The sequence below is a fragment of the Bactrocera latifrons genome, unplaced genomic scaffold (genome assembly GCF_001853355.1).
Source record: "Bactrocera latifrons isolate USDA-ARS-PBARC rearing strain unplaced genomic scaffold, ASM185335v1 scaffold_33, whole genome shotgun sequence".
Lineage (NCBI taxonomy): Eukaryota > Metazoa > Arthropoda > Insecta > Diptera > Tephritidae > Bactrocera > Bactrocera latifrons.
The window spans coordinates 1,166,205-1,192,639 of NW_017536963.1; the positions used below are offsets into that span (position 1 = coordinate 1,166,205).

At 34.7% G+C, this 26,435-nt stretch overlaps 1 protein-coding gene and 1 long non-coding RNA gene across 17 annotated transcripts in view; both read right to left on the bottom strand.

Annotated features, from left to right (window-relative positions):
• LOC108971223 (AF4/FMR2 family member 4) overlaps positions 1-8,078 on the bottom strand; it is a 118,426-nt gene extending 110,348 nt beyond the window's left edge. For 13 of the 16 annotated variants that reach the window (XM_018937137.1, XM_018937147.1, XM_018937145.1 and 10 more), the window contains exon 1: positions 7,546-7,620. In XM_018937137.1, coding sequence (XP_018792682.1) covers positions 7,546-7,620 — 75 coding nt within the window. Of the gene's footprint in view, positions 1-7,545 lie in introns of all 16 variants that reach the window. The other 3 variants (XM_018937134.1, XM_018937133.1, XM_018937132.1) reach the window with 1 other exon arrangement.
• A 254-nt stretch (positions 8,079-8,332) lies between these two features.
• Positions 8,333-26,057, bottom strand: LOC108971224. The gene is made up of 2 exons (XR_001993534.1): positions 25,269-26,057; positions 8,333-8,400 (listed from the first exon to the last, which is right to left on the bottom strand). It is a non-coding gene; the product is annotated as an uncharacterized LOC108971224 (long non-coding RNA).
• Between the last annotated feature and the right edge of the window lie 378 nt (positions 26,058-26,435).

The window sequence follows — 26,435 nt, forward strand, 5'->3', positions numbered from 1 at the left end:
AATGCAACGCAAACGCCGTACTCGCTTGATTTAGTTCCGTGTAACTTCTGGCTATTCAGAAAACTGGAACGATCGCTCCGGGAAACCGTTTTTGGGGTCAACTGAAGACATTAAACGTGAATCGATCGCTACGATATTGAAAGCTATTCCAGAAATTGACTTTAACAACTGTTTTGAGGATTGGAAAAAACGGAGGCAAAAGTGTATTTCATCCAAGGAGGATTACTTTGAGAGAAATGACATAGATTTTAAAGAATAAATTAAGAATTTTTAAATTCTGATCAAATTCTCACTACTGTTTGCTCATAGTAGTAGTTTTATCGTGTCATACACGTAGAGGGTATACAAGTTGTAACATTCGTCGCAACATAACTCAAAGCGTACTGTTCACAGTTGTGGCAAGTTTGTAGCAGCAGCAACAGCTACAAAAACAGCAACTTTTTAAAGTAGGAGTCGGCATGTCAGAGGCTCCCAGTCAGTCACTTAGTTCATCAGTTCATCAGACGACATTTTTACTTTGCCAACAGCAGCTTCCTGGTTCATGCAGTCTCGTACACACACACACACACACAACTATACACTGTCGCTTGGCTGTGGCACTTAAAATGTATGTTATTTTTAGTACAAAAACATTTGTCGGGCTGTGTGATTTCTATTTTTTTCGAAGAGGGGGGAAATCACAAACACACACTCGCATTAGCACCTGCTGCACACATTTTTTCCTTGCAGCTATTTTTGGGAATTTGTTTTTTTTACTTCGCTTTACCTACTGAAGTCCACCAACAAAATGGTTTTGGCAGCGCGTGCGATTGAGGCTGATAAAAGCCATGCGACCGAAGTGATAAAGTTTATTTAAATTGAGGGTAATGCAGTCGGCAAAGAAGAGCAAAATATAAAAATTGGCACACAAAATCTTATAAATAACGCCTTTTGATGGTGAAAAGTGGTTTAAATGGCGAGAGCAAATTTGCTAAAAGTGTTGCGTGTGTGGTTTGAAAAGCTCAGCCGATTACTTAATTTGCATAAAAATTGTTAAAATTGGGAGAAAGCTTAAATTTAAGTTTGGCAAATTGAAAGTATTTATGTAAGTAAAATGTAGTATAAAAAGCGCTCGACACAACAGCGTGGCAGTACGATTTGATAGAAGACAACGCTACAACATAGACTTATGTCACTGATTGCTTAGTTTTTCTACGAGCGCACTTGAGTTCAGTGATTTCAAAATTTCGCTCACATAACGGTTGTCTCAAATAATATTATGGACCTAAGATTGACTAAACCATATTCCCACTCGAGATTTTCAGAAGTCCCCATCACATTGCTGAGATTATGTGCCTATTTTTACCGTTACCTTAGACTTAATTTCTTGTCGACGAAGGAGTACCGACTTAACCTAAACATTGCAGTCGATGATGTCGTTAAAATGATAATTCTAGGATTTTAGATGTGACTTTTGACAGTCTGTGCTCCTTTACTCCTCACGCAAGACAAAAAAACGTTGTTGGCAACATACAAGGCAAGGAGACGGCCGGTCCTAAATTACGCCACACCAATATCGGCGGCTGGATGCAGTCGATCGTCGACGAGGAAGCTACAAACATGTCATAACATTGCACTTCGGACTACGACAGGATACCGCTTAATGTGTCACATCGAGCATCTACACAGTGAGCATTATGAGCTCCTCTCCAGGTTCCACCTGCTGGTGTGCTTTCGTAGAAATCAGCCCTGTAGTCCCCTTTAGAGCGGAACTGCCTCCTAAGAGCATCAAAAGGTCCATGCTCAACTATGTCGACGCCATAAAACAATACACCGACCACACTTCGAACGCAACAAACTTCAGAAATGCACTGACGGCGAAGCCATTAACACCTTAATCCGCTACGTCTCAGTGAATGGCGTACTTGGAGTCAAAGCATCACCCATTGCATTCATCCAGAATAGATCCTGACATATCAAACATATGTCCAGCACGTAATGAGTCCCTGCTGACACTAGCTAGCCCTACTCATCTGACATCCTTCTTCCTATAGTCCGACCCTGTCGAAACAGCACGTTTCCTAGGACTGCCATTGCATGATGTCGGTGATAACTTATGTAATCCTCACCATCTTACCGCGGAACGATTTGGCACCCAGTCGAACTTTGTTAAGCGAAAGGTTTGAATTAATTTGTCTCTTCCTAATAGAATATTATGGGGTAGAGCATTGAAAATGGATACACCACGTGAAAGGTATCTGTTTCCAACAACAGATAAGCTGAGAAGGACTCGTTGGAGGAGAGAGGAGCTTCCTACTTTTGAACCACTGGCAGATGTACTGGATCAATCTATTGTCATGGTGACTTAGGATGATTCAACGAGGAGTTCCAAACGCAATTTTATATATAATCTAGTTAATAATTCAGTTAGAAAAAGTGCAATTAAGTGGTTCAGGCATGTATAATCAAGTTGTCTATAATATTCACTTGCCGTCCGCAATTAGGGCTCCCTTACTTGCGTTGTCTTGCCTTTATTCGCTAAACTAAAATGTTACAAAGTATTTGGGACAGAATTTAGCAAACGTTTGTTGTATTGCCCGCAATAAATAAATCGAAATCTAAATGCCGTGAGCATTTTATACGATTTGTGAGCGTTTTGTAAGCTTATCGAAAATGGAATCTCGCACAGCCGAATGCCCGCGGAAAGCTTAAGCTGCTGTTGACATTTGCCATCGCTATGTAATGACATTATCTGTGAATCGCCAATGCAGCGGGACTTACGGCATAGCCAAAAAGGTGCATAGCAAACACATACATACAAACAAATTTAAATGCGCATTCGTTCAACTTCGAGCACCGTCGCTGTAGCTGCAGTTGCTGCCGAGTGGTCGCGCAAAAAAAACAAAAACGCAATTAAAACGCAGTTACAGTTAAATGATAAAACAATCGCTTGGTGAATTTCCAAGCAGGCGCTGAAAGGATGTACAAGTGTGCATGAAAACGGTGCGGTCCCAGGGTGCAGCCAACCTGTATTGAATGGTATTCATCATTAATGCGACGTTTTATTTTCGAAAACTCAGCCGCTCGACCGATTTAACGCCGCTGAGAGCTGAGCGGGAGGGTATTAGGGCAGGTGGCATATTCTAATTTATGTATTTATTTTTATTCTATTTTTAAATGTCACGTACATAATATTTTAAATAAAATGATAGCTGTACAACAATTGTAAAATGATTGTGAGAAAAAAAATAGAATTTATATTTTACCGCATAATAACTGAGAATGCAACTCTACTGCTAATGAAAATGACATCTTTCAGCCGAATAATATTTAATCTTCAGCGAGCAACATTGGTGTTTGGAAGTTACTAAGAACAGATAACTAAAATACAAAATATTTTGGCATGTTCCATAAACCTATTGAAATTGATGTGAATTGGTTTTTACCGACCGATTGATTTCAATTAGGACGAAATATTTCATTTATTTCGAAGTCTTTTCATTTCACATCGACTGCTTGAAGCAAAAGAAAAAAATCGCTGCTTCATCCTTATTTAACAAAAGTACAACCAAACATCGAAATTGTCGCACTGAACTCAAAAAAGGTTGCAGTTTGACTAGATTTAGGTACAGATGTCTAACATTAAGGCGCTCTCAGCGAGCTCAGTACTGCCGTTTTGCTATTGGATTGAATGCAAACCTCTGTGTATGAAGTTACACTTCGAAGCAGTGAATCTATCGCTCTCTTAATTGCAGCCATTTCTGCTTGAGAAATACAACTTACAGTGATCTAGTATCCTGAAGCTAACGTTAATGTTCTTGAMAAAAAAAAAAAACTGTTTCTCCAATCTTCCTTAGCCCACACGCCCCTAGTTGGCATTCTTGATAGTCGAATCCACATGTACACTGGCCCGAACAATAAGATCGTTGAAATAATTCAAACATATAATATTAGGAACCGACAATATTGGAACTTTTAGAAATGTATACGTATATAACCATTGCCTCGAATGTTTTGATCTGAAAAGTATTTTTAACAACTATACCAACAACTTGGCCGATGATCAACGCCAGTACCCGACATAGTTTAGTGACAATTCACTGGTAACGAAACTTCTGAGGAAGCCTCTGGTCGAACTATATTATTTATATTATATTATCGTATTTTTTTAAGAACAAAAAAGGGTGCCTTCTGGAAAAATAAGAATTATGATGATTTTTAGAGTCGAATTCGACAATGGTTCTATCTGACTCTCTTACAACGGATTCTAATCCGTAATTTTTTTAATAAGACAGTTTTTAAATAAAGGCAGAACAATTGCAGTGTTTAATGTAGTATACTACTAGATCTAACTCCCCTATTGTTAAAAATCCTAACTAACATGGGAGTTTCTGAGTTTCTGGACCTATGCGCGACTTTACTTTAAATTGAGAAATCGGATTTTTGGACACACTAGCGATCAACGAAAACACACGCATATGCTTTAGTATGATTTCTTCGGATATTGTAAGGATGCATTGGAGAATAGTCCGCACCAAATAAGAAACTTTTTCGTACAACATCTTGATTTTGTTAGACACTAACCTACCTATGTACATATGTAGGTCTTATGAGTGTTTAACAGTAAATTTTGTGGATTATTTCATAGCTTTTTCTTGAGATTAAGAGTTGAACGTCTTTAATATAAAAATCCATGCAACAGAATATTTCTGAAAAAATGCACAATATTAGGTGGACGGGGATGATTAGTTACTTGCAGAATTTGGTCTTTGTTCCTGGAGAGAGGACTTCACTTCTCAGTTGCTTACTCAGTTCGAAGTAGCATCTGTTGACAAGAGTTATTTTGCGTTAGAATAGTAACTGCCGTCTTTGAAATGATCACAAACTAACTTCGAGACATTCGTTTAATGCCAGAAACTAAAACTGCTGAATATAGCGCCATCTATTGGCAGAAAGAACTTGAGAGGATTTAATTAATTAATGATTCTCAATAATTGCAGTAATTTCGGTATACCAAGGCAGCCAATTTAAGTGTGATTCACCAAATAAATTAATTTCCTTGCATTTGTTTTTCAAGGTCACGACGAAATTTAATAACAATTCAATTTCCGAGCAGCTGGAAACCACATGGCCACACAACCAACAATTAATTATATGCCGCTATTAGCGTTTCCTAATGTTTTTTGTTGGTGTTTCTGCTATTATTAATACTTAATACTTCTATACAAATGAGCAGAAAACAATTTTATAAATCAATATCTACCTGCGGGCTTGTTATATTGAGTGTGTGCGTACCCTTTGATTCCCAGCCAAAATAATTTGAAAAAAGAAGAGAAGCAAAAAAGCAAAATAAAATAAGGCAGAAACCAAAAACGCCTGCGGCATTCACAATGCATGCGTGAGAAATATTGAAAATGACACACAAAAAGCAATATGCACACATACGTTCACACAAATATTAAACGTCAAATGTTTTGTTTACCAATTTCGTATAACTTTCTTGTGTGCAACAGCTCTTATTAGAATGTTTTTCGTGTTTTTTCTGGCATTTTTCGTATCATATGTTCGAAAACATCTGTACCGACTCGAGTGGCAGCCGTGCATTGGACACTTGAATGCACGCCGAGCGACAGAGACACAGAGACCAGGAGCGACTGTTTTGACCTTGCAGCCACAATTCCTGTTATTCTTTCATTTCACTTTCTGATTTTGACTTTGTTTTTTGTTATAGACCTCAGCTGTTGTCACGGGCTGTGCACTGAATTACAAAATTTTTGACTGCACTTTGTGAGGTCTTAGAATAAACAAAATTAACGCACAGCGTATATGACGAAGATAAACAAAGGAACTGAGGTACCCCTACCGTGCGTGGTCGTTCACTTGTTTGGTTATTTGATATTTTTATGAATATGAGCAAATATGTGTACACAAACTTGACTTCGGCCTTTAGACAAATAAAGAGGACATATAGAGGCAGAATTTATAAAGCATAATGGATGCAGCAGTCGAGAAGCTTGTGCATTTCACTGTTAAAGGACGTTACCCTTTTGTAATTTCCAAAACGGTGGATGGAAATCTGGTCACAAATATTCAGAGCATCTTCAAGAAACTAAATACAAATCACAACAAAGGTAAACATTTGCTAAAACTTACTTTAGCACATTTTATAAATACGAGACCGGACCGAGAATGGCTTTGTCTTCCTAGCTGTTAACACTACTAACGCAGGAGCAAATTTTCTATCGGATAGCATATTCCGAATCGAACGCGAAATTTTCGTTTTTAATCACGTTTGGATAAAGTCGATTCAGAAGAATGCCCAAAAAAAAAAAACAATATCGGTCAATGAAACGATTCTTAGTGTTGGAAGACGAACCGAAGATAGCTTAGAACCTGTATATTGATACTTTTCTACTTTGATGGCGACTCTCAAAAATTTCACGTCAGTTTTCTATGAGCAACGCCAAGGTTCTTCAAAAATGGCAACCATGAAGGAGAAGGTAACAAAAAAGCACGATTTGCTTAAAGAGGTTACTCACTCCGGATAATAACTGCAACTGTGAGATCACTATAAAACAATGCATTACGCTGTTAAATCTGAAGTAGTTTCTACGTCGTTTGTTGTTTCTGTAATGGTTATCTAGTCCCCGGAGGTAAGGTTGAGCGCAAAATCGCATATAGGATGGTAAGGTTGAGATAACGTGTAATCGAGATCATTCAATGGTAGATCCAGGAAACGTGCTGTGTGAATGGAGTCGGATCATATGAGTAGGGTTGTCAGATGTCTAGTATTAGCTGAGCGTGCAAAGAAATGGTGTCTTGAATTCTGGATAAGTAGGAGTTTAATCTGCTACGGTATCCAGAACAAAGGTCTTCTCTCGGCAACTCTATCTCGTCGTATGCAATGGATGGTGGTTTGACACCAAGTTCAAAATTAACTAAGAAGGAGTGGATGTTTATGGCTCCACTTTGAATGGCGATCAGTGCATGTCTGAAGTTAGTTGTGTCCGAATTCTGATTAGCGTATTGCCGTTTACTTTTGAGCACATGGCATCGAATCATGACCCTCGGCGGGACCTGGATCGACTTGTACATACAGTACAGTTAAGGAACAGTCAACTTGAGGATATGGCCGAAATTAATCTTTCTCTGACCATTAAGCAATTTTTGTTCTTGCTGTTCATTTAACGGAACCGCTGATATCGGACCACCATATCATATAGTACAAGCCGAACAGTTAAAAATAAATTCTTGTATGGAAATTTTTTTTGTTTGACAAGATATCTTCACGAAATTTAGCATAATGACCGTATCATATATCTATCATTCAAACTAGCCAATCAAACTCAAGATGCTTAATGAAATGTAGCTATGAATGATATTATAGTTCGGTGCAGCCGATGTCAAGTTTTTTTTTATGTCCATATTATAAATAATTCAATTTCATTATTAATAAATTTATTTAGAGTCCATGAGAATATAAAAAAGTGTTTGAAATGCCTAAGTTCGATGAAATTTTTTATATAAATAAAGCACATTAATTTAGAATAAAAAATGACGACTTACCTTCAAATCATTGATAATCTGCTGAAAGAGACTGCCCAGCGCAGAGCTGCTGTCGCGTTCTAAGCTCAAATCCATTGTGATAAATACACTATATTTGCGTTTTGAAAAACAAAAGGAAATCACTTCACCTCAAAGTAGAAACACTGAGGCAACACTTTTCGGTTATTTTTTTTTACTAATATTTCTCGCGGTTGTCAAGAATATTTTGACAATTTTCAACAATTACGTTAATTGCCTCTAATTGCTAGCACTTCGTTATTATTATTATTATTACTGGTGTTATGCGTTTCCTTTATTTATTAGCGGCGTCGCTTAATTTCGTCATTCGCAGATTTTTTCCTCCACAAATATTATATCAACGCACATCAATCGACGCGGAGCGCTTTTAGCGGTGGAGGGTGGTGGCTCAACCGCTTATATCTGCTCTGAAAATGCAGCGCATTAAAAGCTGCGCCGAATTATTGGAATTGTTTTGACATTTCGACATTTTTATATTTTTCTTTGATTGAATGACTTTATTTATTTTGTTCGTATTTTTTATGCTGTTGCTTCAGCTTTTTAATTATTTTTAGGTTAGATTAATTTTTTTGTTTTGCTTTTTCTTCACCAATGCCTTCTTCACAATTTCTTCGACGCAAATGTTTTTATTATTTTTATACTTTTTTATTATTTTGATTTTGGTTGTTCTTTACGTTTTTGTTGTTTGTTCGACATTTTCGTTCAGATCACTTGAGGGAATCGTTTTGGTTTCGTTGCTATTCTGCTGGTTGTTCGCGTGTTTATTTTCATGCTTTTGCTGCTGTTGTTGTTGTTGTTTGCGCTATTGTTATCGTAAAATGAAATTGATCATTAATTCTGTAAAGACAAGAAGAGAGAGCAAATACGAAAATTAATCATTGTCTTGCAGGCGACGGCAGTGAGGTTATGAAGCGGTTCTGAGCAGTCTGCGGAGTAAATTAGGAATTAATTATTCATACGGAACATGCGCACGTACATATCTCTGTATGTATGCGTATGCCTTGTGATCTAGAACAGATTGTGATCTGATCGAAATGAGGGAGTGCTGAAGGTGGTGGGAAACGGTTTCTTTATGTTGAAAAAGAAATTCTTCGCTCGTTCAAAGTTTCAGTAGTGAGAAACACATTCACGCACAGCCAGCGCGATTCGGCAGCTTAGATTGTTTGCTTAGATGGCGCCAGATCATTTACGTAGGAACTACGTTGAAATTTGCAAAAAACAACTGTAGAACTAGCAGCGGCAAATACTTTTTTGTATGAATTCGAAATTAAAATAAAAAGGTTGTAAAGAAATTATCTTGAAATATTTTTTGAGAGGGTTTTAATTCTCTTGTTATGAGAATTATGTATTAAAAAAAAAAACAAAAAAAAAAAAAACTATTTCAAAGCAGTAAAAAGATAACTTAAAAAGTGGTTACATTTATAAAAAAAAAACATATATACATATATGTATATAAATATAATTTTCTATTTTTTCACCCACTACTTCGAAAGCTTAAAAATATTGACTCGCACTTTGGCAATAAATTTGCTATAAAAGTAAACAGTAATTTATTATTTTATACCAATATTATTAACCACAAATTAATCATTACTTCGACGTTAGAAAATAAACTATAATTTAGCAAGAACAAAAACAAAAAATGCGCCAAAGTGCAATGCACTGCCGAACACAACGTTCGAGCAAGCAACGAAATTTCATATATGGAAAAGTAATTAAGCTTTCACACCTAAACACACACACAAGTGTGTGCTCTTTTTGTGTTTGTTAAAGTCCATTTAGTAAATATAATGACCGGTCGTAAAATATGCTTAATTATGCTTAATGGCAAAGTGCGTGTTCGATTTCGGCTTTGGCCTTTCAAGTGGCTCTTTATGCAGCATTTGTGGTACAAGCGAAAAACAAAAAAAAGAAAAAAACACAGTAACTATAAAAACAATATGTGGCATGATAACAACAAAAGCAACTGTTTACATGAATTATTAAGCTTTTATCACAGAAGTATGGCGGCTGGAGTGCCCGCTGATAGAAGCACAAGCGATAGGCGGCAAGGCAACTGCGCCGTCAAAAACAAACGGCAAACGCTCTGCAGTCAGCCAATCAGCCAGCCAGGCAATCGAGCAAATAATCAATGCACTTTCACGGTTTCTTTGTGACCTACATAAGCAAACATACGCGAGTTGTTGTAATTCTTCGCTGCATACGCTGCATTTTTTTTGGCTGTATGCAGTTTTATATTTACACACATAGTTTATGTATGTGTGTGCAGCATGTGAGGCAAACAAATTTGTATAAATACATTTTAATACGCTGAATTTAAATGAATTTTAATTATATGTGGGATGCAATCAGCTTTCTGAACAAATAAAAAGGGACTTCGCAGAACAGTTTACAGGGTGTCGTTTTTTTTTATTTTGTTAATCGCAGAAAACAGTTGAAAAGAAAAAAATAATTTATTAGCGGTTGAGTTTCAAGTTTAAGTTTTTTATAATCTATTTTATGAGCAATAATTTCTTAAAATTTAGTGATTTTTTTAATAAATCTTTAATGTTTCTTTAAATTATACTTTTAATGCAGCAGCACGCTGAGAAACATCGCATTTACAAAATAAATAGTATGGTTACTAACTTTGCACGTACTCTACGGCCACTTGAAGACAGCAAAGAACAGTAGAAAATATGACAATAGAATATGTTAATAATTACCACATAAATAATAATAATATAATAGCTTAACTTAGCAAGTGCAAGCCCATACAAACCGATATTTGTATGTACATATGCAGCCAGACAATTGAGGCGCATAAAAGCGCAAAGGCGCAACTCGCTGTGTACAAAAGCAGTTAGCGGAAGAGAGTTTGGCCAAGTCATTTGTCCGTCTAGTCGACCGATGTGCTTAGAAGGCCAAAGCGTGAACGTGTTGGCCCCTTTTCTAGGCGGCCACCTTGTCACTACACCTACATGAAGCTATGTATATATATTAAAATGTGACTATGGCAAGTCGTAGTATTTAACATTTTACATTACGAGCCTTGTCAATATACAGAAAATGCATTACTAATGTTATAGACGACTGTAAATATGTTTTGACGAACGAATATGGGCAGCGAGTACGAATATCTATGCCGGGCAGAGAAGTGTATGGTGGGACATATTCCCAACTGGGCAGTCAAATGAAGAATGAATTTATGAAAATGTGCAACTGTGCGCTGCGGCGCGGCAGGGAATGGGTCATAACTGCATTGTTGCGTCTCAGAGGGCCTTTTTGCTGGCCATATTTCAATTGTGCAACACAAATTGGGAGCTTATGCTAGCAGAGCGCCTGGAAATTGGGCTCAAGGGATATGCACTGCAATTGCATTTCAATTAAATGCTTGACGCATGCATCCACAACCATGTTTTGTAGACGGCAATTGAATTTTTGGTTGCGGCAATGGAAAAATATGTTCCGTTCATTAGTTTTGCTTTTTGGGCCATTATACAAGCGTAATCGAATTTAGTGTATTTTAACAGTCATGTAGTAAATTGCGTTCAAAAACTAGATTAATATGCAACAAGCAACAAAACTGGATGTTTTTTTTTCAAAATAGTGGTGGGACCAAGTTCCCTTATTATTCCATTAAAAACTTGATTTTAAGAAAAATCCATAAATTTTTTATTTAAATTGCAATATATTTTTTTAATGCAACACTGTTCCGATCAACAGTCAGCTGTTAACATTGTCAAATTCAACGCCAATTCCTTTTTTCACAAACAAAAAGTTTAATTCTCAAATCAAATTTAGTGCTCTCATTTACGAAGACTTTTACAGAACATATTAGGTTGTCAAAAAAAGTCTTGCGGTATTTTTATTGAATTTTCAATTGTTCATAAAATTTTTTTTTTTTTTTGATGACTCATGCTCAGCTCTTAACCGATGCTACGGCTGCTACTATGCCGGACTCTTTCGACCAATTCAGCGAAAACGTTGAAACCATCGTTGTGCGGTGGTAATGGAATGTATCGGGTCCATAAACTGCAAAAATTTTATTGGCGGCTTGACATGCATTTTTGCCCTTATCGTAGTAGTACTGTAAAATATGTATTTTCTCTTTATACACGTGCTAGCGACGAATAAAACTAGAACTACGCGCTCTCAGCGCCAACTAGCGAAAATACCGCAAGACTTTTTTGACAAACTAGCATTATATAAAAATATAAGATTATAGAAATCAAGGTAGATCTTAAAAACTACATATACATATGTATATTGTATACATATCACGCGAAAGCAAAAATATTAATTTCACTTTGCGCAAACACGTCAATGGCGTGAAATTTCAAATCTTCAATGATCATAAGTCGCAAACGAAAAATTAATTAAAAAAAAGACATGTAAATGCAATAAACTAGCAGACCAAAAGTGTTGTATTGTTTTGATATTTCAAATGAAAATGTAGCACGAAAAGATACACGAATATGTGGGAATGAAAAAGTTTTTGAAATTAATGACCAGTGAGTGAGTGGTCAATAACACGAGCATGTGGAAGGTCGTTAAGATGCAAAAGAAGTAGATAAAGCAAAGTGTAAATATATCTCTAATACCTGCATAAAAGCATATAAATATTGTATATGTAAAAAAGCAAGAAAAATATATACAAGGAACCAAGTGCAAGTTTACAACATATGACCATAAAAACTTATAGACCAACTGCATAGTGGTTAAAAAATTTAGCTTTATGTTTGATTGTCACGCCATACACTTATATAAAAAATGTTAGCCCTTTTTAGGTAAAGTTGAGACTACGAGCAATTAAGATTTTTCACCTACATACACAAAAGCTTACTTAAAACACACAAACTTTAATTGTGTAATTTGATCAAATTGACAGCAGCTGTCAAGAAGGCATTTGGGGAGAAATCAAAGTATAACAAATTGAGGAGACACAGCAAAGTACTTGTCGAGATCAATTAAAGTTCAACGGACAGGCCCTTATGCGGTCTAATGGCAGAAAGAAAATATTTTACACATTAGCAGCAAATATAGGCATATATGTACATACTTATGTATGTAAATATGTATATACACATATATAACATTTGCATTTGTTTAAAAGTAAATGCACTTTAACATGCAAGTGTGTAAGAAATGCACAATTCGCAGGTGAACTGACACATAAGAAATACCAACAAATGAATACAAAAAATGCAGGGCAACTCAGAGAACACAAGTTATGTTAAGAAGGAAAAAGTAAATTGGTAACTGCAGAAAATTGCACAGAAAATCATTGTCTTGAGGAAATGAGTGTTGATAATAGCCGTATAGAACATATTTAGAAAGAAAAGCAATAAAAGAAAGCATGCAAAGAAGTGGAAAATTGATGCAAAGACAATGACTGAATGTAAATGACCTCTTGAGATAAACTTTGTGGTAGCTGAGCAAGCGAGGGGCGGCAAGTGATGGTAGTAGAAAAACATTAAAGGGGAGGAAAAATATACATAAATGATAAAATATGCACAAACATATATTATAAAAAATTACAGGAAATTGTATAGAACAATAAGGGAAGACATACATATGTTTATGTATTTACATATGTGTTTAAATATAATAAAAATAGTTACAGAACAAAACAACAGCAGTGAAATAGTGCAGAAAAACATACATAAATTATATACATACATATGTACATATGTAAAAAATGTATATTCACGAACATGGAAGCATTGTGCGGCCACCACGTAAAAAGCTTGACATCTAAACGTCAAAGTAAAATGCGGGCAGAACGCAAACGATGGATGGCAGCGCATTGCCGCCAACAACAAACACAAACGTAGCAAAGCAAGTCAAAGTGAAGTAAAGTAAAACAAAAAGCGGAATAAAATTCAATCATCGCCAACTTCACACATAATAAATCATCTGCTGAGTATGAGTGTGTTGGAGCGCGCGGCAACTTTGAGGCTCCCCGCTCAACGTAGGCACCGCTCCAACCCATAAAATTTTAGTGTGTAAATTGCGTGCTGAAGGCGAAACAAATGAAAAGAAGACAACGATGCCTACTTAAATGTACATATATGTATGTATATTTACTTACACACATATAAATATACCTAGTCTAGCTATATTTTCCCCACGCGCCTGAGGCTGCTACATGCTTACTTTGTGTGCCTTGTGCGCTGGTGGTGTGTGTGAAGAAAGTGTGAAGCGTTAACCAGCATGCAGTTGCGCACAGTTGAAGGAAATTGTTGCACGAAACGGAAATACGAGTGTTCGTGGCAAGTAATGTACGAGTGGTCTGCTGTTTAACGCTTTCCTCTGAGTGTGGATCGTGCGGAAATGGAAAGGGAGAGGGTCAAAATGACACAAGCTGTGGAGACGTAACAATTTTGATTTAGTTGTGATGTTAGGGAATAAATTGTGTAAAAAATGTTGCTCGTACATATAAGGAAGCAATAATAAATAAAACAGATATATTAAGTTTGGAACTAACATGGAAATTGTGGAGCAAATATATGTATGTACATATATAGTTCATGTTTATATTTATATTGTTTGATAAATGTTTATGCAAATGCAATTGGTAACCACAAACAGAATAACTTTTTTATTTACAAAATATTACTCATTTCAAGATACGTTATTCACTTTTTTTTTTGCAAATTTGCTTAATTTTTTCTTAAATTGATTAAGCTTGTGTTGTGGCTTTCGATTGCTTACTAGGCTAGAGTTTGTTTCGTCGAAACAGGCGTTGTGCACTTTCGCTACTTTTTTCCACTAAGTACATCCATTTTCTTTTGCTATGTGCTTATCAGCGCATAAATATGAATACAAATTGCTTACAAAAAGAAATATAATTATAGAAACTTGTTGATTCTATGTGTGTTTGAAAATTGTTCTGCTAGCAAGTATTAAAGGAAATTTAAAGATAAGCTCCAGTTCTTATTCGCTACGACTTTGGAATGAGCTGTTCTCTCACTGCAAGCTTCGATTTGAATTATGGGGAAATATGTGATTAAGTTTTAATAGTAATAAATATATATGTATATAAAGAAGTAAGGAAGAGCTAAGTACGGTTGTAATCGAAAAATTTCTACTATATTTAACTACTAATATTTTTAAATTTATACTATATATTATGTATATATTAGGTTGTCCAAAAAGTCTTGCGGTATTTTCGCTAGTTGGCGCTGAGTGCGCGTCGTTCTTCGTTTTATTCGTCGCATTGGGTCATGCTATACCTTTGTGGACTCACTCATTTCACGCGCTAACACGGGTTTGATTGATTGTCGTTTCTTTTAAGTCGTTCGTGAGTTATAGCGTCGCAAACATGGAGCAAAATAAAGAGAAAATACGGCATATTTTATAGTATCTACTGCGATAAAGGCAAAAATGCATCTCAAGCCGCCAATATAGTTTGTGTAATTTATGGACCCAATACAGTTTCCATTTCCACCGCACAACGACGGTTTCAACGTTTTCGTTCTGGTGTAGAGGTGGTCGAAGAAGGCCTGTCGTCGAAAATTGCGATAAAATCGCTGAATTGGTCGAAAGAGACCGGCATAGTAACAGCCGTAGCATCGGTCAAGAACTGGGCATGAGTCATCAAACCGTTATAAAATAAGAAAAAAACAAAAAACAAATACCGACTTTTTTGACAATCTATTATATGGTGGCAAACGGAAGTATTGACTCGAAAGACAACAATAAGTGCAGGGGTCAACATATGCGGTATCTAGGGGTTTGAACAATTTTTGACAATGGCTCGTATAAAGCCCGCAAATACCACCTCGGTCATTCTCGATTAGATATAGGTGATACAAACAACCGTTAGGTGAACAAAACTCTTATACTATATTGCAAGATGAGATCATAAATATTGCTTTTGGCATAAAGATGTGTTCTAATTTTGGAAAAGCCATTTTAATTGCACGTCTCTTGCCAGACAAACCAGCCAAAATGAAAGGCTTAAAATTTCTTGACACATTCATTAAGACGCTTAAAAGGCGCTTAAATATTATACTTAAATCTTTTGGCACAAAAATAATTGCACAAGGCTAAAGTCAGGAAAATTTTTTGCGAAATTATGAAAACTGCTGAATAAGCAGGAAACTTACGGGAAATGGGCTCAAATTGGCAACGCGGGTAAAATGACAGCGCAGCAGGCATAGCCAAGCAAAAGCGTGACCCAGAAAGTTATTAAATGATTATTTTAAAAGAGAACGTCAAGTGCGCGTGTCTTAATCCTCCGGGTAAAATCCAGAAATTAAAACATCAAACACAGAAGCACAACTGCATGCATACAAAAATACATATTTACAAACTGTAAATGGTTGCGATTAAAAATGAAAACGAAAAATGGCAAAGGAAAGCAAAAAAGGAGGAACAAATTTTCTAATTTGAAGTGGATATATTTTGTGTACCCCGTACAGGTTTAAGTTTGCTACGAAGTTTGTAATGCCCAGAATGAAATAATGGTGACATAGCATATAGTTAACATACAAACTGAAGATCTAAATCAGAACCTTGTATGAAAAACTTTTTTATTTAGCAAGATATCTTCAAGAAATTCTGTGTGGATTATATTTGAAGGCAATGTTATAAACTCCCTTGAAATTGTGCAGACGGGCCCATATATCTGCTATATAAACTGTTAAACTAAAATTCAAAACTTGTAAAGAAAACTCTTTTATTTAACAAGATATCTTCACGAAATTTGGCGTGTTATATTTTTCAAGGTCTTCGACGAATTTTTCAGATTTGGTCACTATAGCACAACACTGCCAAACAAAGTTATCTATGAAAATTTCTGTATGTTATCCTTTGCATTTGTGAAGGGTATTTTAGCTTTCAGCAAAAGTTAAAGATTTTTCTTATTTTTTACATTAAACTAACTCAAATCATATATAAGTACATTACTGCAGGGTATTCATATTAACACACTTACCCCGGAAATTAAACGCTCAATACAGAAAATTATTCAAACTACAGCAGTCGAAGCCAGAGCGAAAAGCGATCGTCAGCTAGAAGACATTACTTATACATTTACTTACATACATATATGTATGTATGCATAAATAGAAAAATACTTTTGCACACCGTTCCTTGCAGTTGGCAGTACTATGTATGCATTGAAAATAATAGAAATGAAATCAAAGCAATAGAAAGAAACTTCCGCGCTAATTCGCCGTGAAAAAGCGAAGAATTGAATGTTTAAGCCGTAAAAAATTGTTAAAGCATACAATTGAAAATATATATACAGCACAATATAAAAAGCGAATGAAAGAAATTCAACACGTGATTGCTGCTCCAAAATGAAAAACATAAAAATCTATATTTAAATTTATTACTGAAATAAAAAAATTTGCCACTGAAGTATTTTCCAATAAAATCGGCAAAAGAAAAGGCGCACACAGCAAATGCCAGAAAATGGCTGAGGTGAAGAGTTCACAGGGCCACACGAATGATGAATGAGCCAATGAAATTATACACAGCATAAACGGGTAGGTAAGAAGCTGTTTTAGGATCGGCAATGTTTTCAGCATCATTCACAAGACATAAAAAAAAAATATAATATATATGTGGTACTATATTGAAAAATGAAAATAAAAACGTTACGAAGTAAATGCCAGGGTACGTCACGCCGACAATGATGTTGCGATTCGCTGTTGCTCAGCATACGGGCAAACATACACAGAAGTTTACATGTACGAGTATAATAAATAAAATAAATGTGAAGAAAAGGTAATGCAACCAGTCAGTGAGGCAAATAAACAGGCCATCAGCCAGAAGAACTTCGCCGACAAGCTAATTGTGAAAATTTTCCCTTCATTGTGCGGTCACGTAGCGTTTCGTGATGTGATCTATAGCCGAAGAAGTAGCAGCCAGCAGCAACAACGGCGGCAACAATACAATGTTGCAACAGCCGCTTACCGTTTACTGCTCGACGGCACCCGGCGTTCGGTGTATGTGGTATTTTTTTGCCTCAATCAGATTTTACCACTGCCACTGCTTCATTCTATATATTTACCTAAATTAGCCAGATAATTTAAAAGCATAAAGTGGCTTTCGGCGTTCCATACCTTGGAAGATATATTGCTATATCGAAGTAATGATTTCATGTCAACAAACAGGAAGGAAGAAAGGAAGTAAAGTGGTCACTCAATAAGTATGCGTTCTTATGTGAGAAAATTATATATATTATAGTAAATAATATCAGAGTTAGTAAATTAACTTCAAGTCGACAACTGCTCGTTGCTTTTCTGCCAGGTCAACAATTTCTAATTAATAAACATATCCTCTGTTTATACGAGTACAAAGGCTGAGGAAATGTTATGATAATGTTTGCTTTTTATATTCGATAACATTATAATTTAAACAAGAACCAGTTGAATGGTTCAGTTTAATTGAAATATCAATTATATTTTCTGCAACCCTTCTGGATGTTCAAGGCGTAAAATAATAGTATGTGATTTAGAGATAATGCAAACAAATTATGCTCATTGATGTGTCTCATTGAAACACATAATTTCCATCAACGAAAATTGTACCAAAAACACTTAGCTGCATGATATAACACTTTCATGTGAATACCACTTCACATAGGTAAATATTAGCTTAATACTTCTATGATTGGAACCAATTCAAAAATCGGTTTTAATTTATTTTTCTCACAGCCTATTGACATTTTCCAGTTGTCAAATGTGAAAGCGAATTTCCCAACAAAGTTCATGCTCTTATTCTACAGGGTGTATAGTGTGAAAAAATAAACAAATGTTTAACATAAGCTAGTCGAAGCAACAAATATGAAATAGCAGTGACATAGCAAATGAAAATGGAAGCTTTATATTCAAATGTGTGATAACTAAATGCACGTTTGTGAGATTGTTTGTATATATGTATGTATGTATGTGTACAACGTGTACATTCATACGCATACATTTAGTGAAAATGTGCATTTCAGCGCACTCAACCTAACAGAAGTGTCCATACAGTTTGTCAATACACTATTAGCTTTACACTTAACGCATGCATATAAACATTGGAAGCATTTGATTTCCATTAAAGCAGCAGCAGACAACAGCTGTTTTCATCCCGTTGAATTGCAAAAAGTGACGGTCTCAACAAATGGTTAATAAATATTTGAACAAATCAGTGAATGATTTTGTTAATAATAAATGTATGTACATTTGTAAATAACTAAATGCATTTATGGTTTGACTTTCAAGTATATGTTTTTTATCATTTCGAATTGCTTATCGCTAACGAATTGAAATGTTTTCTTAAAAGACAACAGTTGATTGAAAATGCCTGTCTGTTCTTTTAAAGCGAGTTTATAGATGATTTTGTAATTATGTATTTGTAAAGCAAGTCTCGCGATCACAATTTATGGAATACGTTCACATATACAAAAAGTAATGAAACTGAACATCTTATAAATTATTTGAAAATGGACCCACCCGCCAGAACGGCATATACCGAAGGAAAATGTTGCAAGGGCACATAAAGTCGTATGTATACCTTCATAAAATCATGTAATCATGTTATATCACACAACGAATTCAGGATGATAGTATCTGAAATAAGTGGCTAAATCCATAGCTTGAAGCCAACACAATCTAAGCGCTCTATATTGAAGGTTACTCAAATATTACTTTTGAAACATTCCAAATTACTTCAGATATTTGCATGTAGTGTAGAAATACTGGGAACCGTTACTACAATATATTATCGAAGCCACAGTTACAAGATTATATTTATACATACATACTTGTATATACTCCCGAAGTTAAATTGCCTTATCTACATAAATATGTATCCGCAGATGAACTTAAACTGCGAGTTTATTGTACCACGATATGCATGAAGTGTAGTTCTTTCTATTTCTAACACTATTTCAAAGTTGTGTTGTGGCCATTGTTAGAAAAATATTTCTTTTTATATGACAAGAAGCCACAACCAGATTGTGCAGAAGTGGAGCAAACAAGAAATTATTTTGCTAGCACACTACGTATGTACGTATATATGTAAGTGTATATGTTTATATGTAAATCAGTGACAAGCCCAAAGTTTGTCTACCGGTGTGTCTCGCATTTCCGTGGCGCAACACGCTCGCAACATAAAAAAAAATATGCCGATTTTTTGTTTGTGAAAGCCAAACAGCTCGAAAGGATGCTAGCGGCAGCCAGACTAACCGGCCGTACCAGCCTTTATTTCTCACGAAACGAATCTCAACGGTTCTTTGCTTGTTTGGTTTTGTTTTTGTAACAAATTGTACAGAAAATTACACTACTCCTTAAAGCCAGTCTTAGAGTGGCAGAAGTAACGATACCCTCTTTGTATCAACTGGGTTAGAAAATTGCCTTTGCTGTCTGTCGCAGACTTCCGTTGGATAATTTCTTATTTTATTTCAAATTTAATTGGCCATCCTGCAATAAAGGTGGTGCTAAGCACGTATGGAATTGAAGTTTCAACGTTTACCGGACTGTTGTTAAAAACGTATCGTTTCAAACAGCGTTTGATCGCCAAAATGACAACGTCGGGTCAATTTCTATTGCGTAGATCCCGCTGTTGTGGGAACGTAGAGCACTAAACCTCGATGTAATAATTTGAAATAATACAACTCTTATTGACCGAGTGGATGTTCAGAAAAGAATGAGAATCTGAATGCGAAATCTTAACAAATATGTTGTAGCTCTCATTCCACACTACCATTCATTGAAGACCGTCTTTAGAGTATTTATGGCCTAAAATGTTATCATTTCCAGAAAATCAAAATCCTTTTCAAAGTCATATACAAATTTCACGTTCCGCTTCCACTTTTACCCTACCCACCCACAAAACAACTATTTTAGAGTTTCCAAACACATTCAGTTGCTTGAAAGATCACTTCAGACGTAGGTTGGCAGTAAGCTTATGGAACTGCCACAAGCATCCTAACCTAAAAAAATCTCCAGATCATTAACTTCTTCCATTTAACCTTAAATGTCAACAGAATCTCTAATCTACGATCTTTAGGCAAGGAGGAAAGTTCGAAAAACTCCTACTCAGAGGAAAGCCGAATGTTAGATATCAATATTAGAGTGAAAAAGCTCTGTAAACCATAAAAGCAATATTGATTTCACATAAATACATACAGTTGCATGATATGTGGGTGGTCCGTGGCTTCACTGCTCTTAATGTACAACAAAACCCACCTCTTCTTTCAACTTATCAAAATTCAAAATCAGAAAAGCATATCTTATCGCTATTATATTACATAATTGTTTGTGAAATTCAATGTTTGAAATTTATTTTTTTTTTTACATTTTGACACCTTTTCAAGTAAACACACCTAATATGTACATATGTATGGCTCCAGAAATATTTCAAAATAGTGATAATATGACGTTTGTTTGTGTTTTCCGTTATTGTCATCAAATTACACTATCTTATCGATAATTTTGTGTGCATTGAAGGAGTTCAATGGAAATGCACCATTATCTATAACAACCAAATTCACAACACTATAAGAAGCAAACAACAGCAAATGCACTGTAAACGCAGGTATTGATTTCCAGTACAAAAATAAAAAAGAGTTCAGCGATAAAGTTTCCAGCAGACAGCGGCAATTGGTGTGTGTGGCAACCATCTGCTGGTGATCGATCGATCGGTCGAAGTGATAAGTGTGTTGCGCTGCTTCTAGAAAGTTACAGCAATCACTTTATCATATCGCAATGCAATTTAAGGTAATTAGTTTTGCGTGATAAATGGAAATTGTTGAGGTGCTACCACAACACAGAGGCAAGGATGAACACTTCCATATATACGAAATAGTAAAATATGAATGAAAATGTTTTACACTCCAACATATACGAAATATTAACAATTATACTGTATAAAATATGTATCTGTAATCAAATACGCCCAATTTCGAAAATTTCGATATTGGATTCCTGCAGCGTTTTAATTAGCACTAAATTAACATTGCTGCTCTTCGAACTCCCACTAAACGCAAATCACGCCGTCTCTTCGACGGCCAAAAGATCGTGTGAGCCATCAGTTGACGCTGTGTGATAAATTGCGTGTCAAATTGTCGCAGATTTTTTGTTGTCTTCGAAACAATATTGAGATAATAACTTTTTATATTAAAAAATTATTACTATTTTGTATTTATGTTCTAATTTTTTAGCCTGAACAGGGAATATTAAATTTGAAACATCGGAGAATACATGAAATGTATATATAAATCATAAGGGCGCGTATGTCTGTCCGTTTGTATAGACTCGACCTTTTAAGATATAGGATCACTGCACCATACACAGCGAAAACTATGCCTTTATGTTTAAAAGTATTCTATTAAAAAAAAAAAAACAGAGAATTTAAAATTTGTCCAGTAGTTTTGAATAATTTTTCAAAAATTCTTTTAAAAAACATTAGAAATTAATTTTAAGAATTTCAAATTTGATAAATGCTTATATAAAAAATCTATTTTGATATTTGATAATGATATTACATACAATCTAGAACATATTACTTAAGCGCAAAAATTGTTTGAACATAATAAGTTATAGTGAAAAATATCTTTGAAAATTGGGTAATAAAATTCTCACACTTTCATAAAAGCGGATTTACATATGTATACACATATGAAAATAAGAAAAAATAATATTAGTACCTGGATACAGGCCGCAAGCCAGACAAATTACAACTAACCACTTGCCAACTTTTCAAATAAAAAATTAAAAAACAATAGTTCCCACAAAAGTATTGACGTAGAACGAACAAACGAACTAGGAAAGCAATTTCATTGAGTCAGTATTTGCACAACATTTGTTGATAAAATTTTCACACCTGCCAGATTTCTTTCTTTTATTATAAACAAACGCAATCTAGGAGAAAATTATCTAGCGAATCGTACAAGTGGAGCAAAACATAGGCGCTGCGAAGAAGCAACACACGCCAGAAGCCGGGCAAGCACATTTAAATAAACACCAAACAAATCGCATATCCGCCCACGCAAAACCAAAAACACATTAATATACGGAGATATGTATGGACTTTGTATAAACGGAAAATAAATCGAAACTAGCGAAGTAGGAGAGGAACGCTACTTGAACGGGCTTAAGGCTATTTTTTGCAAAATTACAATGGAAATAAAGAAACCGCAGCCAACAAATTATCTGTGATTTTACAACGCTTTTGAGTGCTATATATATTATATAAATATATAACTGCTATGTAGTAATACAGTTATATTATAACCTTAAAAACAATGAGATTTATCTTCCTTTTATAGAGGCCACTCAAATTCTTTCCAGGCAATTAATGCAATGCAAACATTGAAATGTAAACTTATCAGTCGAGTAATAGGTCGACACGGCGTGCACAGTTGCTTAGGTGCATTTACATATACATATATACATATATTTATTTCGCATATTTCTACAGAAAAGCAAATGCGCGTTCTAACTGCAGTGTGGTGGTACCTGTTTATCTAGTGCACTCATTAATTATTCATACGAATGTACCACCACTGCTTTCACAGTGCAGACTGACCATCCAACATCCACAACCAACTGTTTTCCAATTCTGTTTTACAACAATTTGTACTTTATTTTAGCTTAGGATTTGTTGATGGTTTTTCCTCTGCTTCTGAGACTGCTGCATTTCAGCACTATTCACTTCTATTTTAAAATTTATTTAATGCCTTTAATGTATTGTTGCATTAAATACTTTAATTTAGCACACAAACATTTGTGCCTGTTAACAAAGATCTAGACAAATAGATTTTTATAAAGTAAACAATTAATTTATAAATTTTTCTTCAACTTGTTGCATAAAAGTACAACATTTTTTGATCTCAGGTTCTTGCATCATTATTTATTTTCTCTTTTTTAATATATTAGGGTGACTAATATTAACTACAAAAAAAAAAAAAAAATACAAGAAACCGTTAATGTAAAGCAATTGCATTTAAGTGAATATTATTCACAAAACTGTATAATAATGATGTTTTGTTTGCATTTTGACATTTTCATGAACATTTACTCCTTATCACAATACATATATGTATACCATTAAAGTGACGTAAAATTTGTATTATAATTATATACATGTTAGTGCATATGTTCTGTATCACCTTTACAGATTTATAGTTTTATAACATACATACATAAATACATATTTATAAATGTTGTTTGTTATTCTAACATTAAGTCGAAATCCCATACGACAGACACCTACATATGTGCCTACACAGAAAACATGCGAAACTATCAATACTCGAAAAGAAAACAAATAACATAACACAATATTACAATTTATTATACAACAAGTCTTCCTACGAATATTTATACTTGCGCAAGTATGTGTAAAATTCGCACAAATCGACCCACACTTGTCAAGCAAAGTGGCCTACTCGCAAAATGTATTAAAACATAAAAATAGAATACAAATAAATAAAACAAAACTCAGTAAAGAGATAAGAGGCCGAAGCAAAACGTGTGAATGCAAATAAATGAAGAAACAAGCATGGGCATGGGCGATTGTACACTTTATAGATGGGTGCGAACAGGTCTGCACACAAAAGCCGCTTCCAATATTTACATTCATAAAAAATTTAACAAATTTGCATAACATAAGATTAATATAAAAAAGGTATGATTACATATAACTGGCGGCAACTAGTATTTTGATAAAAGGAATATCCTAGTAGGCTCCGATGAGGACCCGAACTAATGAGTGCTCGAAGATAAGTAATACGCAATGTCAATACAACTATGTATTATAATTAAAACAAAAATTGTTTTGGGGATGTGTCTGGGGAATATACGGAAATTCTACACATCTAAACATTGAAATACGGTTAAAAAAAATGCTTATTCTATGGAGGGTCAATCTGAAATATGTATACATATTAAATTTAGACACCACTATGTTTTATCCAATCTCAAAGAAATACTGCAATATTTAAAGGAGGAGAGACCGGTGAAAAACTTTATTTATTTACCTATTTAAGTACGCAATCATATTCAATATGAAAATAATTGTTAAATGCAAACTAAATGTGGGCAAGCAACTTTTTAATAGACGAGAATTTGTTTGAAAATGCAGTCATTTCAAAAATTTCATTTGCATCGCTTTAGTTAAATGAAAATAAACAACAAAAAGCTTAAATTTTATATATGTATAGAATTTAATGAATTAATTTTTGATTAATATATACTTTAATTTATATGTAATTAGACACCATAAAAGTGAGAATACGCATAGTATAGGTCATCTCCATTCAACATAATGGACCCACCGGCCGAGAGACAAATCAAAGGACATATTAGTGTACAACCATATCCCGATAAGGGTGAATGGTAGATAGTACACATACAGAGAATAAGTTTTTCAAGTGCACTTGCGCATACAGGAATTGAAAAGTGCAATTATATGGAACGACAAATGGAGTTGCTATGAACTTCCAGACAGTAAACAAATATGTATACAAAGGTGCATAGACATATTCTTAAATTGGGGGTGTAACTCCGTTATAGGGTTGCCGGATGAATATATCATTCTTTCTTTCACCCCAAAACTAACAAACATGGATAAGAAAGGCAATTTTTCACAAAATAGGTAACTATATATAATATACTTAATGTAATACAAATACACTTTATTTAAAAGAAAAAAATCAAATCGGTTTTTACAACTCAGCTTTTTAGAATGTTCACTAAATTTTAATTAGTTTCACGTACCTGAATGTTTTTCTCGTCCTGTCCGGTATGAATTGTTTGATTGTTTTGCCAAATCCGTTGTTATATTTCGTTAGTGTTACACTCTCTATGGAACACACACATACGCACATTTCATAAATATCTCGTCCTTTGAAGTAAAGGGATATTATGTACATATGTAAGTGTACCAAAGCGTCTGATAGAAAATCAGGAAGTTATCTGAACATAATTCCTTCCAGTAAGACGGTAAAACACTTCAACTTTCGAAACTTTACACTACTTTATCACTTCTCAAAACATTAATAAAACCAAAGAACTTCAGGATACTTTTGTTTTTTAGTCACTAAAAACTGTTGTAATTCAATACTTTGAAACTTCTTCAGACAACACACTCTCCATATCAATCTCCCATCAATATTTCACTACATCCTTTGCAGGAAATTTCGCGGAACAATAAGCAGCGTCTTCTACTTTTGTTTTTACACTGCAAAGTACATTAAAATTCCATTTGAATCACTTTGCTAAAGGAGTGCTTTCTTCTATTAATTCAATATTTTCCACCGCTTATTAATTCAAATTTATATTTTATAATAGAATTAGAAACCTTTACTTTTTCAATTCACTTTATGTCTACCATTCGTAACGCAAAGAAAAAATTCAACGGATAACGGAATCACGAATACAACGAGCGCGCACAGCTGCCATTTTACGAATAAAAAGCGGCTAGAAAATTGAAAACACAAATGACAAATTCTTATTGGACGCTGACATGGTTGCAATTTTAGTATGCAAAGAAATAGATATGCTGGCAAAGGAACAAAACCGAAATTAAGAAATTTAAAGTAAATAATGTATATGAACTAAGTAATAACAATGATATACCAATAGAAAAAAATAATACGTCTTTAAATAAAAGAAAGAAAAATGGTGTACTGTTTTAAATTCACATAAAATATTTCTTATTTCTCCATGTGGCAACTAATAGATTTGGTATTTAAACCAGAGTGGAATTGGAACACCTAAATCAGTGCTGCCACAAATAGCGGAAAACTCCCATGTTTTAAACTTTTTACTGGGAACAGGAAGTGCTTATTTGATAGAGTAATTATTCATTATTCTTTTAACTCAGTGTTTTGCAAACGAAGTATTCGTAGAAGTAAACAAGTAATTATTTCTCGGTATACTAGT